At 39.2% G+C, this 12,316-nt stretch overlaps 1 protein-coding gene across 2 annotated transcripts in view; it reads left to right on the top strand.

Moving 5' to 3' along the window:
* The first annotated feature begins 5,056 nt into the window (after window positions 1-5,056).
* UQCC1 (ubiquinol-cytochrome c reductase complex assembly factor 1) overlaps window positions 5,057-12,316 on the top strand; it is a 31,828-nt gene continuing 24,568 nt past the window's right edge. The window contains exons 1-4 of one of the 2 annotated variants that reach the window (XM_087720264.1): window positions 5,057-5,196; window positions 8,540-8,644; window positions 9,528-9,629; window positions 12,126-12,227. In XM_087720264.1, the coding sequence (XP_087576390.1) occupies window positions 5,173-5,196; window positions 8,540-8,644; window positions 9,528-9,629; window positions 12,126-12,227 (333 nt within the window). In that variant the 5' untranslated portion in view covers window positions 5,057-5,172. Of the gene's footprint in view, window positions 5,206-8,539; window positions 8,645-9,527; window positions 9,630-12,125; window positions 12,228-12,316 lie in introns of both variants that reach the window. The other variant, XM_087720263.1, reaches the window with a different exon arrangement.

The raw sequence follows: 12,316 nt of genomic DNA, 5'->3' as shown, positions 1-12,316 counted from the left end.
CATTATCTTGGTGAAAACCTTGTAGATGACTGAAAGAAGGCTTATTGGTTGACAGCTCTTTAAATCGTCGTGGGCCCCTTTCTTGTGTATAAGGATCAGTTCAGTATTTTTCCATGTATCGGGTTTTTCTTCTTCTCTAGATAGACATAGCTGAATTTATTTCTTTATAGGCAGACCAACTTCTAAATGATTCTGGGTAATCTATAGTTTCTAAACTAAGATACTTAAACTTTTTTAAACCAATGTCTGGAGACTGCACTCCAGAGTGTGAGCATCACTGGGATACTGTAGGCAAAGTGAGGATAAGTAATAATTGTTTCTCATGTATTCTGTCAAACTGAAAATTGCAGTTGGCACAAATTTTAGAGGTGCTCTTGAGAGTCACACCCAAGATTTGAATAGGTCACATGCAACTTAGATCTCATACTTTGCTCCCCCACCTAGACTATTCCCTTGATGAAAATCCAAAAATTAAAATAATTGAAATTTGGTTCGATAACTAAATTATTAGCATTAACTAAATCTGAATATTGGGATTAATGTAATTCAGATTTATCCTGAATTACAGATATTTCCTATTAATAAATGATGAGCAATTCATCATATTGCTATGCATTTTTAATTCTAAGTATGCTACGCTTGAACTTTCTTCACTGAGATTTTGAACTACTTTCTCTATAAATTTGGATATGTGTGATTAAATTTGATTAAATCATGCTATATATTTTAAGAATGTTGGTATCTTTGTTTTTTAAGATTCTTTTGCCTTGTTTCTCTGGTCAATGCAGCTGATAATGATAAAACAAAAATGTATCTGGGCAGAGGTCACTACTACATATTTTATTAAATTATTTGGAAAGCATCTGTCCTCAAATTTTCATCTCAGGAGTGGACGTAGAAGGATAAAGAAAATATCACAGGAAGAACTGGAAAATTTTCCTTGACTTTCAGTCGAATAGTTCCTACTGCTCCTGTTGAATAGCACATTTATTTATTTTAGCTGATCATCTGTGGAGGCTCTGTTTGCTGCTACCTGCCCAGCATGATATTCTGGCCATTTCATCCCTCCCTGTCCATTTCTGAATATGTTTTGGCATGATGCCTAACTGGAAAGTTTGACGACTTCAGCAGACATTGTTACAGCAACAGCATCAGAATAATTCAGCTACTTAATCACACACTGCTTCTCATTTGAGTGCTGTTGAAAGGAGAAAACTTTTGCTGGTTGGGCTGGTTTTCCATTCCTGCCAGCTTTAGCTTTCCATTACCAATAAGAGGTTATACAGCGTACATCTCTGCACACTGTACACACTATATGTAAAGGAAGTGTTCAGACTTAATTTATTCCTTGCCCTGGATAAAGATTATTGCAGCTGTGTGTTTTGGAAACCTATCAATAAAGGGAGTTCAGCTCATACAACAAGCTTTGAATAAGGTACTGTATTCTGTATTTCCAGAATCTGTTTTAATTGCACTCGCACATTAGCAGGAGAACACCAAAATTTGGAACATGTTTCCTCCCAGATGGTACTTTAACCTTAACTTTGTATTGTACATCATATGATCAAAACAAGTTATTTTAGATGGAATGCAGAAGTTTGTCTGCCATTGAATAGACTTCTATAATCACTTATCTCCAGTCTGTTTTAAATAGTTGTGTTGCAGTCAGATAACCCATTAAAGTGGACTGGTCTGTGCTCAGGCTGTTAAGCATGCATAAATATTAGAATTCCCCAGAACAAAATGTGTAATAGAATAGGCTCCTCCCTAAGGATTTGGATGAGATAATGAACAAGCTGGCATACTTTTCTATTCAGTTGCAAAAATCAGTTGTGTTTTCTTCAGTATTGATGATTCTGGGAGTTGTAGTTCAAGCAGCTAGAAAGTGTTACGTGTGCCCAGACCTGGACTAAATCACAAATCTCTGACCATTGTAAATAGGCATTGAAGGATGTTTTATAATAAATACTATTTATTTCCCCAATATTGTTGATTTGATCCAGTAGTATGTCTCTACCATCATTTGATCGGCGACATTATTTGCTATATGGGAACCTTCTGGTCTGTCATTAAACTCGGTCACCTTAGGCTTTGCTGTTTCACAAGCTTACTTCCTGACTGCAAAGGTACCTTCTGTATACTGCTACATCAAACAAAAACATCAGTTTGTTTCCAAAGTAATACAAGAACTAATTTTAATGACTTGGGTTTTTTTTTTTTTTTTTTTTAAAAAGGGGGATGCAGAATGCAGTCTAGCTACCACTTTTTTCTATTGGTCTAATTTTCCAACTACAGAGAGTTGTCCCTTAATTATCCTAACTGGAACTGGCATCTCCAAGTGAAACATTATGTGACCACCCCATTTAGTGACAGCAGTTCCAGTAGTCTCAATTGCATTCATCAAGCAAATCATCTACAATTGTTAAGAAAACATCATTTGACCATGACTTGCTGCCTCCTACTGGCTTCCCCATTGACTTTATTTGAAGCCAGCTGGGGAAGTCATAATTGATTATCATGACCACAAAACTTTGTGATTATAATAAATATGCAAGAGTTATCAAGTACACAAATCACAATCATGTGATAATGAATCCCATAGGAGTGTTGCATAAGCATGAGAGCCGATTGGAAGTCACTTTTTTTCTAGTAATTACTCTATTTTTCAAAGCATAACCTCAAAATAATGCTGGGGGACAATCCCAGCCTAAGGAACTGAAATCAGTACACTTATTTTGAAAAGCACCAATTGTTACATTCCTTTTTATTTCTCCCTTTTTCAAGATATGATTAATACCCATTTTATCAGTCCTCCTGATCCTGGAAACAAGTGTGATGTTTTTGCAGAAACTTAATGGCAAAATCTACAATGTAGGACTGAATACTATTTTTACATCTTACTTGCACAAGAACACAGCAATCTGTGAGTGTAACTAGCTATCTTTGCTAAAAACAGCATAAGGACAAATTGTAACCTTTTCCTAGGGATAACTTATTTAGAAGAGATTTGCAAAACTCCTCATTTTGGGAATCTTATAAACCAAAATGGGAAGATAAAGGTGAAGGGATTATCTTTTTTCAGCACTGCCACAAAGTTTCAAATATGGTCAAAACCATCTGGTTCTGGTTGTAATTGTGCTGCAGCTATACCATTTCCTGGGAATAAGTTTAATTGAAGAACGTTGGTCTAGATTATCTTAGTGGTACATTCCAACCATACAATTCCATGAACTAATGGTCTCCATAGAGACCAAAAAAGTCAAGATGGCAATTAAGGTAAAGGTAAAGGTTTCCCTCGCACATACGTGCTAGTCATTCCTGATTCTAAGGGGAGGTGCTACCTCTGTTTCAAAGCTGAAGAGCCATGTTGTCCAAAGATGTCTCTGTGGTCATGTGGCCATCATGACTAAACACCAAAAGCTGTTACCTTCCCACCAAAGTTGTCCCTATTTTTCTACTTGCATTTTTACATGCTTTCGAGCTGCTAGGTTGGCAGAAGCTGGGACAAGTAACTGGAGCTCACTCCATTACACGGAGCTAGGGATTCAAACCACTGAACTGCTGACCTTTCTGATCGACAAGCTCAGCATGATAGCCACTGAGCCACCACATGCCTTATAAGATGGCAATTACAACTATGTAGTCTTGTCTTTTTGTGCATGTATTGCAATTGCCATCTTGACATCTGCTGGAAATGCTCCAACAGTTTTAAGTGTGAAAAGTGTTCATAAGTCACTATTTTCAGGGCCACTGTAACTTCAAACAATCACTAAACAAACTGTTGTCATTTAGGATATCTACAGCAATAGATATTGCCTGTTCTAGCAATCTTCAAAATAAGATTTTGATTCCATTTAGAATTTTCCCACTTTTCTTCACTGCATTTATCCCTTGACCTTTCATAGCAGCCTCGAAGACTGAAGAACAACATCTCATCAAGAATTCATCCTTTATCACAATGCTTTCAAAGCCACCAAAATAAGACTAAGTTAAACAATGATGCATCTAAGGGGAGCCAGGCCTTTATTGCATCCAGGGCAGACTTATTTATTATTAGGCACATAACAAAACTAAGTATAGTCCTCAACTTACAACCACAATTGTGCCCCAAATTTCTGTTATTAAGTGAGAAATTGGTTGAGTTTTGCCCCATTTTACAACCACCCTTGCCTCATTTGCTAAGTGAATCACTGCAGTCAATAAGTTAGTAACCCCGTTGTTAAGTGAATCTGACTTCCCCGTGGACTTTGCTTGTCAGACGGTCGCAAAAGGGGATCACATGACCTTGGGATACAGCAACTGTTATAAATCTCAACCAGTTGCCCAACATCTGTATGTTGATCACAAGGTCGTGGGGATGCTGCAACGGTCATGAACTATGAAAAATGGTGATAAGCCACTGTTTTCAGTGCCCTTGTAACTTTGAACGGTAACTAAATGAATTGCTGTAAGTCAAGGATTACTTGTATTCTGCACATCCCTTCAGGAACATCTATGGAGATTTCTTCAGGAATCTTTGTTTTGCCTCTTCGGCTCCTGGAGGCTTCAAGGCAGAGCAGCACATGGCACAAGGCACTTCAGAATACCCCCTTCCCCTTTCCCCATTTTTTTTTCCTCCCACGATTCTCTCCCCAAGTTTCCCCACGATCGCGAGTGGCGGCGGCACGATTTACATCCGCAGGCGTCGGCAAGCTTATCAAGGGCGCAACGGATAGGAGACGAAGGAGGAACATAAAGAAGGGCTTGGAACTATTTTCCTCACCCCGAGGGCGTCCAAGTGGCTGAGGAGAAGGCGGCGATTGTTAGCTCAGCTCCCCTTAGGGCTCGGGCGAAGGCAGCCGTTTTAGACTGCAGAGGTGTTAAAACTTCAAGACTTGAGGACTTCAACTCCCAGAATTCTCCAGCCAGCTATGCCGGCTATGCTCCAGCTATGCTGGCTGGAGAATTCTGGGAGTTGAAGTCCACAAGTGGCCAAGTTTGGGGACCCCTGTTCTACAGCATCTCCGTGGAAACGCGCTCCGGTCGCGCTATTATCCACGAGCACAACCAGAACGCGCCTTCTTCTTCTCCTCGTCCTCCTCGTCCTCCTCATCCTCCCTTTTGCCCGGCAGCGGCGGAGAAACGGAAGAGCTCGGACGTTCCGCGGAAACGGAAGCGCGTCTCGCCGGGGAGATGGCGGCGCTGGTGAAAGTCGTGGTGAGTCGGGTGCGTGACCTGCTTCTTGCGCGATCTTTTTTCCTTATTCTAGCCGGGGCGCTGCTCCTGAGGAACGGATGGCGCGGTGTTTGGAGGCTTCCCGACAGGGAGTGGGGTGGGGTGGGGGTTGCCTGGGGTGCTCTGTTTTGCCTTAGTTGCTCGGTGAAGAGCGAGCCTTGATGTATGAATGGCAAGCCCACGCCGACCAAGAAGTCTTCAAACTTGGCAACTTCAAGACTTATGGACTTCAACTCCCAGAATTCTCCAGCCAGCCATGCTATGTGCTATGCTGGCTGGAGAATTCTGGGAGTTGGAGTCCACAAGTCTGAAAGTTGCCAAGTTTGGGGACCCTTGACCTTAAGACTCTAAGCAGTTGACAGCCTATTGCTGGGTGGTGTTCAGCTGCAAGTCGGAGCAAAGAAGGGGCCTGCCTGCCCAAGTAGTTGTCCTAAATGTCTATGGAGATTCTCAGTCATCCAGGACATGGTTGTCCCAAAGATGCTTTTTCAAGAGGCAACTGGACTTCCCCAGAACTGTGGGGTGTCCTTGGGAGTTCTGTGGCTATGAAATAAGCTGTCTACCGTTGACCTCACATCATGTCTAAGAGGTCAGTAGGGTCGTGCATAAGTGCACCAGCATGCCTAACGTCCCTGCCTGTCCCATTTATTTGTACCCATTTCCTGTGTTTTTATTCCTGTTAACTTGTACATGACTGACAAGCTAACTAACTAAATAAATAAAATAACCTTTCTGGAGGAAGAGGAGGAGCTCCTAACCTGCATGAGGTTCAGTTGGTAAGCTAAACCCATTTCGCTTCTCATCCAAGAAGCTGCTTCACTTCTGACTGGATGGTGGGGAATGAAAGGATTTATATGCCTTACAGACAGCTGGTCATTTGGATTCTTTTTAGAGAGTTGTTAAGGCCACCTGGAAATTAAGACCACCTGGACTCGCTACAAGGATGCAAAGGACTAGCAAGGAGGAGTATAAATCCTTCCATTTCCTACCATCCACTGAAGAAGCTTTACCATCCACTGAAGAAGCTTCTTGGATGAGAACCAAAATGTCTTCAAGGAAAACCAAAAAAACCCTCTTGAAAAAGCATCTTTGGGATAACCAAGACCTGGATGACTGAGAATCTCCATATACATTTGGTAGGCTAAAGAAATCCATCCCTACACACCTTCTAAAGGCAGAATTTTGAGCCTAACATTGTCGTAAAAATTAACACACTTAATTCTATACCTCTAGCGTACTGATGAGCATTGATCATTTTTGCTTGGAAATGTCAATGGAGATGGTTAATTCTGCATTTGTTTGGCACTCCCATTACTCTTTTCATGTCTGTGCATTCCTGTAACCACTTTTGTGTGGGTTTTCCTACACAATACTTTTCTGTTGGTTTGCCTGTTAGTTGTGCAATAGTGCCAGCATATATAATAGAATAACAGAAGTGGAAGATAGCTTGGAGGTCTTCTAGTCCAACTCCCTACTAGGGCAGGAAACCCTATACCAGTGATGGCTAATATTTTTGTCCTCGCATGCCCAAAGCGTGCACACGCACGAACACATGTGCGTGCCCACACCCATAATGCAATGCACCCCACCCCCCTGTGCATGCATGTGTGACCCTGGCGCTCCCCTCATCCTCCATGCATGCAGGTGCGACCCTGCGCATGCGCAGCAGAGACCTGAAAATCAAGTAGTCAGTGGGAGGTGCACGCACAGGTATGGTGGAGGTAAGCTGGAGAGACTGCTCGCATGCTGGCAGAGATGGCTCCGTGTGCCACCTGCACGCATGTCATAGATTCGTCATCACAGCCCTATACCATTTCAGACAAGTGGTTGTCCAATCTCTTCTTAAAAACTTTCAGTGTTGGAGCACTCACAACTTCTGGAGGCAAGTTGTTCCCCAAATTAATTGTTCTAATTGTTAGGAAATTTATCCTTAGTTCTAGGTTGCTTCTTCCTTGGACTTTCTTAGAGCAACTATAAACATTAAAAGGTTAGAAGAAATATGAATATTTTGCAAGGCAGGTATATCACAGTATATGTAGTTTAAATATCTATTAGTGAGTGAAATGTGTCTTATATAATCTAGAGGCAAATAACAATTTTACTAAACTAAATCATTTAGATCCAGTTATAATTGCCTCAGTTAATATCTCTTATATCCAAATACTTCTTTATACTTTTCCTAATACTGTAGTTAATGGAAGTGAATTTTTTTATATTCAGTACTATGATTGTTTATCTTATCGCTGCAATTATAACCATGTTTAGTTTTATACTGTGAGTTACTTTGGTTCAAGCTGTAGCTGGTTGCAATTGATACTGAATCCTTAAAGATGCTTTTATATGGAAGCTGTATGTTGTGCGGTGTTTGTTTTGATTACCACTATTAATGCGATATAGCATTTTAATTATACGACTCTCATAATTCAATTTTCTCATAATGCAATAGTTTCCCCAAGTTAATTGTTTTATTGCACTATAAAATATAATATATCATACTATACAGATAATAGCCAAGTAGGCATTTCTACAATAGAAATTATAGAATTTAGAAGAATTCTAAATTTAGAAATTAGAAGTTCCGACAGGCCTGGGGCTAAAGAGCTGTTGCCCGGTCTCGAATGGTTATGACTGTTGTGTGTTTTAAATTATGCATTGTTATGCTTTGTTTTTTTTTAAACTTGTTGTCTGTATCCCCCTTCCCTGGTTTGAGTTGTGAGCCGCCCTGAGTCCCCTTCGGGGGAAAAGGGCAGCATATAAATACAATAAACTGAACTGAACTGAACTGAACTATTGAAAACCTATTGAATAATTTATAATTTTATAAAATTACTATGATCTTATAATGAGTGTTCCTTTTAGAGTATAATTTGTTGACAGGATATTTCAGGATGATTTAGGCACATATCAGTACTACAATAGGATACATGTATATCTCTACTTAATATAACTGGATATCAGCACAGAATATACAGTATATCATTACTGTCACGCATCAATGGATCCTACAATATTCCATTGAAAAGATGGTGTTTTTTCCTGAGATTCATGAGGTGAATGTATAGCCAACCCCCACAAAACTAAAAATATTAACCATACATTGAAAAGTTACTCGAATACAAATCTGCATAATAATTTGCCATTTTAAAGTGTAATTGAATATGTTGAAACTTCATATGGTTGAAGTATAGTTAGGAAATTCAGAATCTTCAGAAGGCCAGTACATTTATATTTTATATTAAGCCATACACTATATTGAATTTAAATTTTGTTCTAAATGAGTGATCATTGATATACGGGTACATTCTCTTTTACTTTCTTTGTCTAGATACACTGTACTAGAGAACCTCATCGGATTGCATTATGCAACGGATTGATACAAACAACATTAGCTCAACAGCAATGGGGCAGGTTGCTACATGCTTCTCTCCAGGTAGGAATTCAACCATAATGGGGCAGAATTCTCCATGGAAATTTGCTGGATAACGTATTTTTTTACAGGTATAGCTGAAAGTAGGAGAACTTTATCAATGTACTGTATTGTGTGGGAATTTTGTGGGAATGTTGAAAGAAGTGCTTTCTGTAGCTTTAATCTGCTGAATAATTTGAACCCGATGTGATTTACTGTATTTCCCTTTATCATTCCTGAAGACTAGTTTTATCTGCTGTGCTATGCAGAACATTGTTCTTTGTTATAAGCTGAACTGCAATTTGTGACAGTATTGCATCAAACAAAAAAAGTATGTGTTACAGGGGTTAGAGAAGGATAGATTAGGGCAGTGGTCTCCAACCTTGGCAACTTTAAGACTTGTGGACTTTAACTCCTAGAGTTCCTCAGCCAGCTTTGCTGGCTGAGGAACTCTGGGAGTTGAAGTCTACAGGTCTTAAAGTTGCCAAGGTTGGAGACCACTGGATTAGGGTATTAGTAGGAATTAAGAAGATAAAATATAGGAATTAGAGAGGCTTGAATTAAAAAAATATGAGAATTATAGTCCATTGGAGGTGGAGAATACAAAATTTTGGGTAACAAGATAAAAGGTAAAGTTTCTGTGAGCCTATAGTGGTTTGACAAGACTGGGGTGGGGGGGGTTCTTTCTTTTTCAGTATGCATGTATGTATGTGGTTTTGGTTTGGAAAAAATCAGTAATGGCTCACTTGCATAGATTTGAAGGCTTCATAGACCTTTCTGATCTGAACTTTTATTGGTTGACTCCAGTATGTAACTTTCAGGCTTATGTTATTTCTTAAACTAACAATGTTTCTCTTCTGCGTTATTTTTTGCATACTCATGTCCTTTCTTTTTGTTGTTTTATCAGAGACACAACAATGGCCAGTTTCCATTAACCAAAGTTTGCTGTAATTTAATACAAAGTATCAGGACCATAAAACAACCAAACAGAACATTTCATCACACAAAGGTCAGGAGAAAGCATCATTTTCTGTTACAGTTATGCTGTTCAAATATACTGGGCTTCGGTTGTGGTCTTATTGGATGTGGAGATTTCTGGATTTGTGTAGGAAAACACAAATTTTAGTCCCTAATTTTAGAGGCTATCTTTATAGCATTATGTTTTTCAAAGGGCTTTCCCTATTTGTTGGATCTTTATAAGAAAACTGTAAGGGCTCTTCGTGCAGTATTTCTGATTCTTGTTGAACAGTGCTTGCTCATTCTAGAGGCAGAGGCATCAATGGACTACCGTAACAAGGAAAAACAGCAGTATAAGCAGAGTTAGGGATTTTGAGGGGCACCTGCAGAGAGGGGCAGTGAGTGATGCAAAGCACACTTGCTACTTGTTTTGTGTGTTATAATGTCACGCAAATTCACAAAAGGGTAGAGTTTCATTATTCAAAAAAGAACCTCTTGATCATTTTGATGAAAGCAGCGAGAGCCTAAAGGCAGAACTGCAGGTCTTCATATGTTATTTATTATGACTAATTAAAACAATGACTTTCTTAGGCATTGTAATCAAAGATGGGTATCTAGTAACATTTCAACAGGGCCCTCTGAGTTCTCCCCATGCACAGCTACAGTGGATTAGACAGTAGACAATGCCGGACAATGGCATTGCTGGACAATGCCAGCTGGCGACGCCTCAGAGTAGGGCCTTCTCTGTTGCTGCTCCGGCCCTATGGAATGAGCTACCCCCAAAGATCCGGACCCTACCCACTCTCATGGCCTTCCGAAAAGCTATTAAGACCTGGCTATTCTGGCAGGCCTGGGGCTGTTGACCTCTGGATTGAGGTCCAGCCCCGCTTAGATTGGGTGCATGTTGTGTCTTTTTAAATTTGTCGTGTTTTATCTGTTTTTAATTTCTCTTAATTTCTGTTTCTGTAAGCCGCCCGGAGTCCTCCGGGATTGGGCGGCTTATAAATTTAATAAACAGTTAAACAGATGTTTTTGGTTGTGGCCAAAGCACCTACTGTCCGTGCTTTGAAAGTCTCTAACTTTGGAGGATTGTACAGCAGCCTTCCAGCCAGCCTTTCTTAAGGCACTCAAATCAGCTTTATTTTTCTATTAACCTTAAGGTTTTGTGGTATCCACTTGGGGAGGTTTCTTTCTTCTCAGGAGTGCTTGATTTTTTAAAAATCTGTTTAATACCATTTCAAGTCTCCATATTGAAGTAATCTACAAAACCTAGGAAGTAAATGTTAATTCTCTACTTTCCCATCAGTAGCAGCAGAACTGCTATTGGAATTGTGTTTATAATCAACATATTTTTTTCCATACATTCTTTCAATTACATAGTGACAAAATAGGATCTAGATAGCTTTAATAATTTAGAAGTACTTAGAAATGAATCATGTTAAAGATAAACAGTGCATCTTTAGTCCATGTGAAATTTTAAATACTGGTAGCCTTTAACTTGCAACCATTTGTTTAGTGACCATTCGATATTACAGTGACACTGAAAAGTGACTTACGACCATTTTTCATACTTGCAGCATCCCCATGGTCATGTGATTAAAATTCAGGTGCTTGGCAACTGGTTCATATTTATGATGGTTGCAGCGTCCTGGGGTCTTGTGCTCTCCTTTTGCAAACCTCTGACAAGCCAAGTCATTGAGGAAGCAATATTCACTTAACTGTGTTACCTTAATAGCTGCAGTAATTCGCTTAACAACTGTGGCAAGAAAGATCATAAAATGGGACAAAACTCACTTAACAAATGTTTTGCTTAGCAACATTAATTTTGGGCTCAATTCTGGTCATAAGTCGAGGACTATCTATGCATAGCTTTTGTTGGAGAAGAGAAATTTGGCAAATATTTTCTCATCCAACTTGATACATTGCTTCTACAGTATATCCAAGTATTGGTACCCCTCTCCTTTTTCTCAAAGAATCTCAATTACAAGAATATGTTAAGTCAGTGTTTTTCAACCACTGTGCCGCGGCACACTAGTGTTCCGTGACATAGTGTAAGGTGTGCCGTGGGAAAAACACCTTATATATAGTCAATATAGGCACAGAGTTAAATTTTTTAACATTTTCTAATGGTGGTGTGCCTCCTGATTTTTTTCATGAAAAAAGTGTGCCTTTGCACAAAAAAGGTTGAAAAACACTGTGTTAAGTCATACATCAAAAGCAAAATGTCTGCTCTACGGAGTGTGGGATAAAGAATGGTGGGTACCATTTATTTGTGTCAGTTTCAACTTATTTCATAGCTAATTGGGATTCAGATTGTGCAGCAAAGGGATACAAGCGAAATCTACCATAGATGGGATGTCTCCATTAATTGGGTTCAACATATAGGTGGAAAGTATATTTTTGCTTCATTTTTGCAAAAATAATCATTGGAAAATAATGGGAAAAATTGTGTCAACTCAGATCTGGCATTTAGAGCTGAATATAGTTTTAACTTTTTGAAATTTATGAATCCAAATGTGAGTTTTATAACTTTTTGCTTTTACTACAGGTTTTTAGAAGTTCCGCTCAGCCATCTGAAGAGAAAGTAGGAACTTTCACAAAGATAATAGAAGCAATGGGATTTACAGGGCCACTAAAATATAAAAAATGGGTAAATATTTTTCTTCTTAAATCTGATCATCTTCTTCATAAACTTACTTGTATTTGGTCTACATTCTGATGCAACACCAAATTCCTAGT

The sequence above is a fragment of the Thamnophis sirtalis genome, unplaced genomic scaffold (genome assembly GCF_051295495.1).
Source record: "Thamnophis sirtalis isolate CommonGarterSnake01/CBP01778 unplaced genomic scaffold, rThaSir2_p1.2 scaffold_7, whole genome shotgun sequence".
In the NCBI taxonomy this organism is placed as follows: Eukaryota; Metazoa; Chordata; class Lepidosauria; order Squamata; family Natricidae; genus Thamnophis; species Thamnophis sirtalis.
The sequence above is the reverse complement of the archived record's forward strand: the minus strand, read 5'-3'. Positions and strand labels throughout refer to the sequence as shown.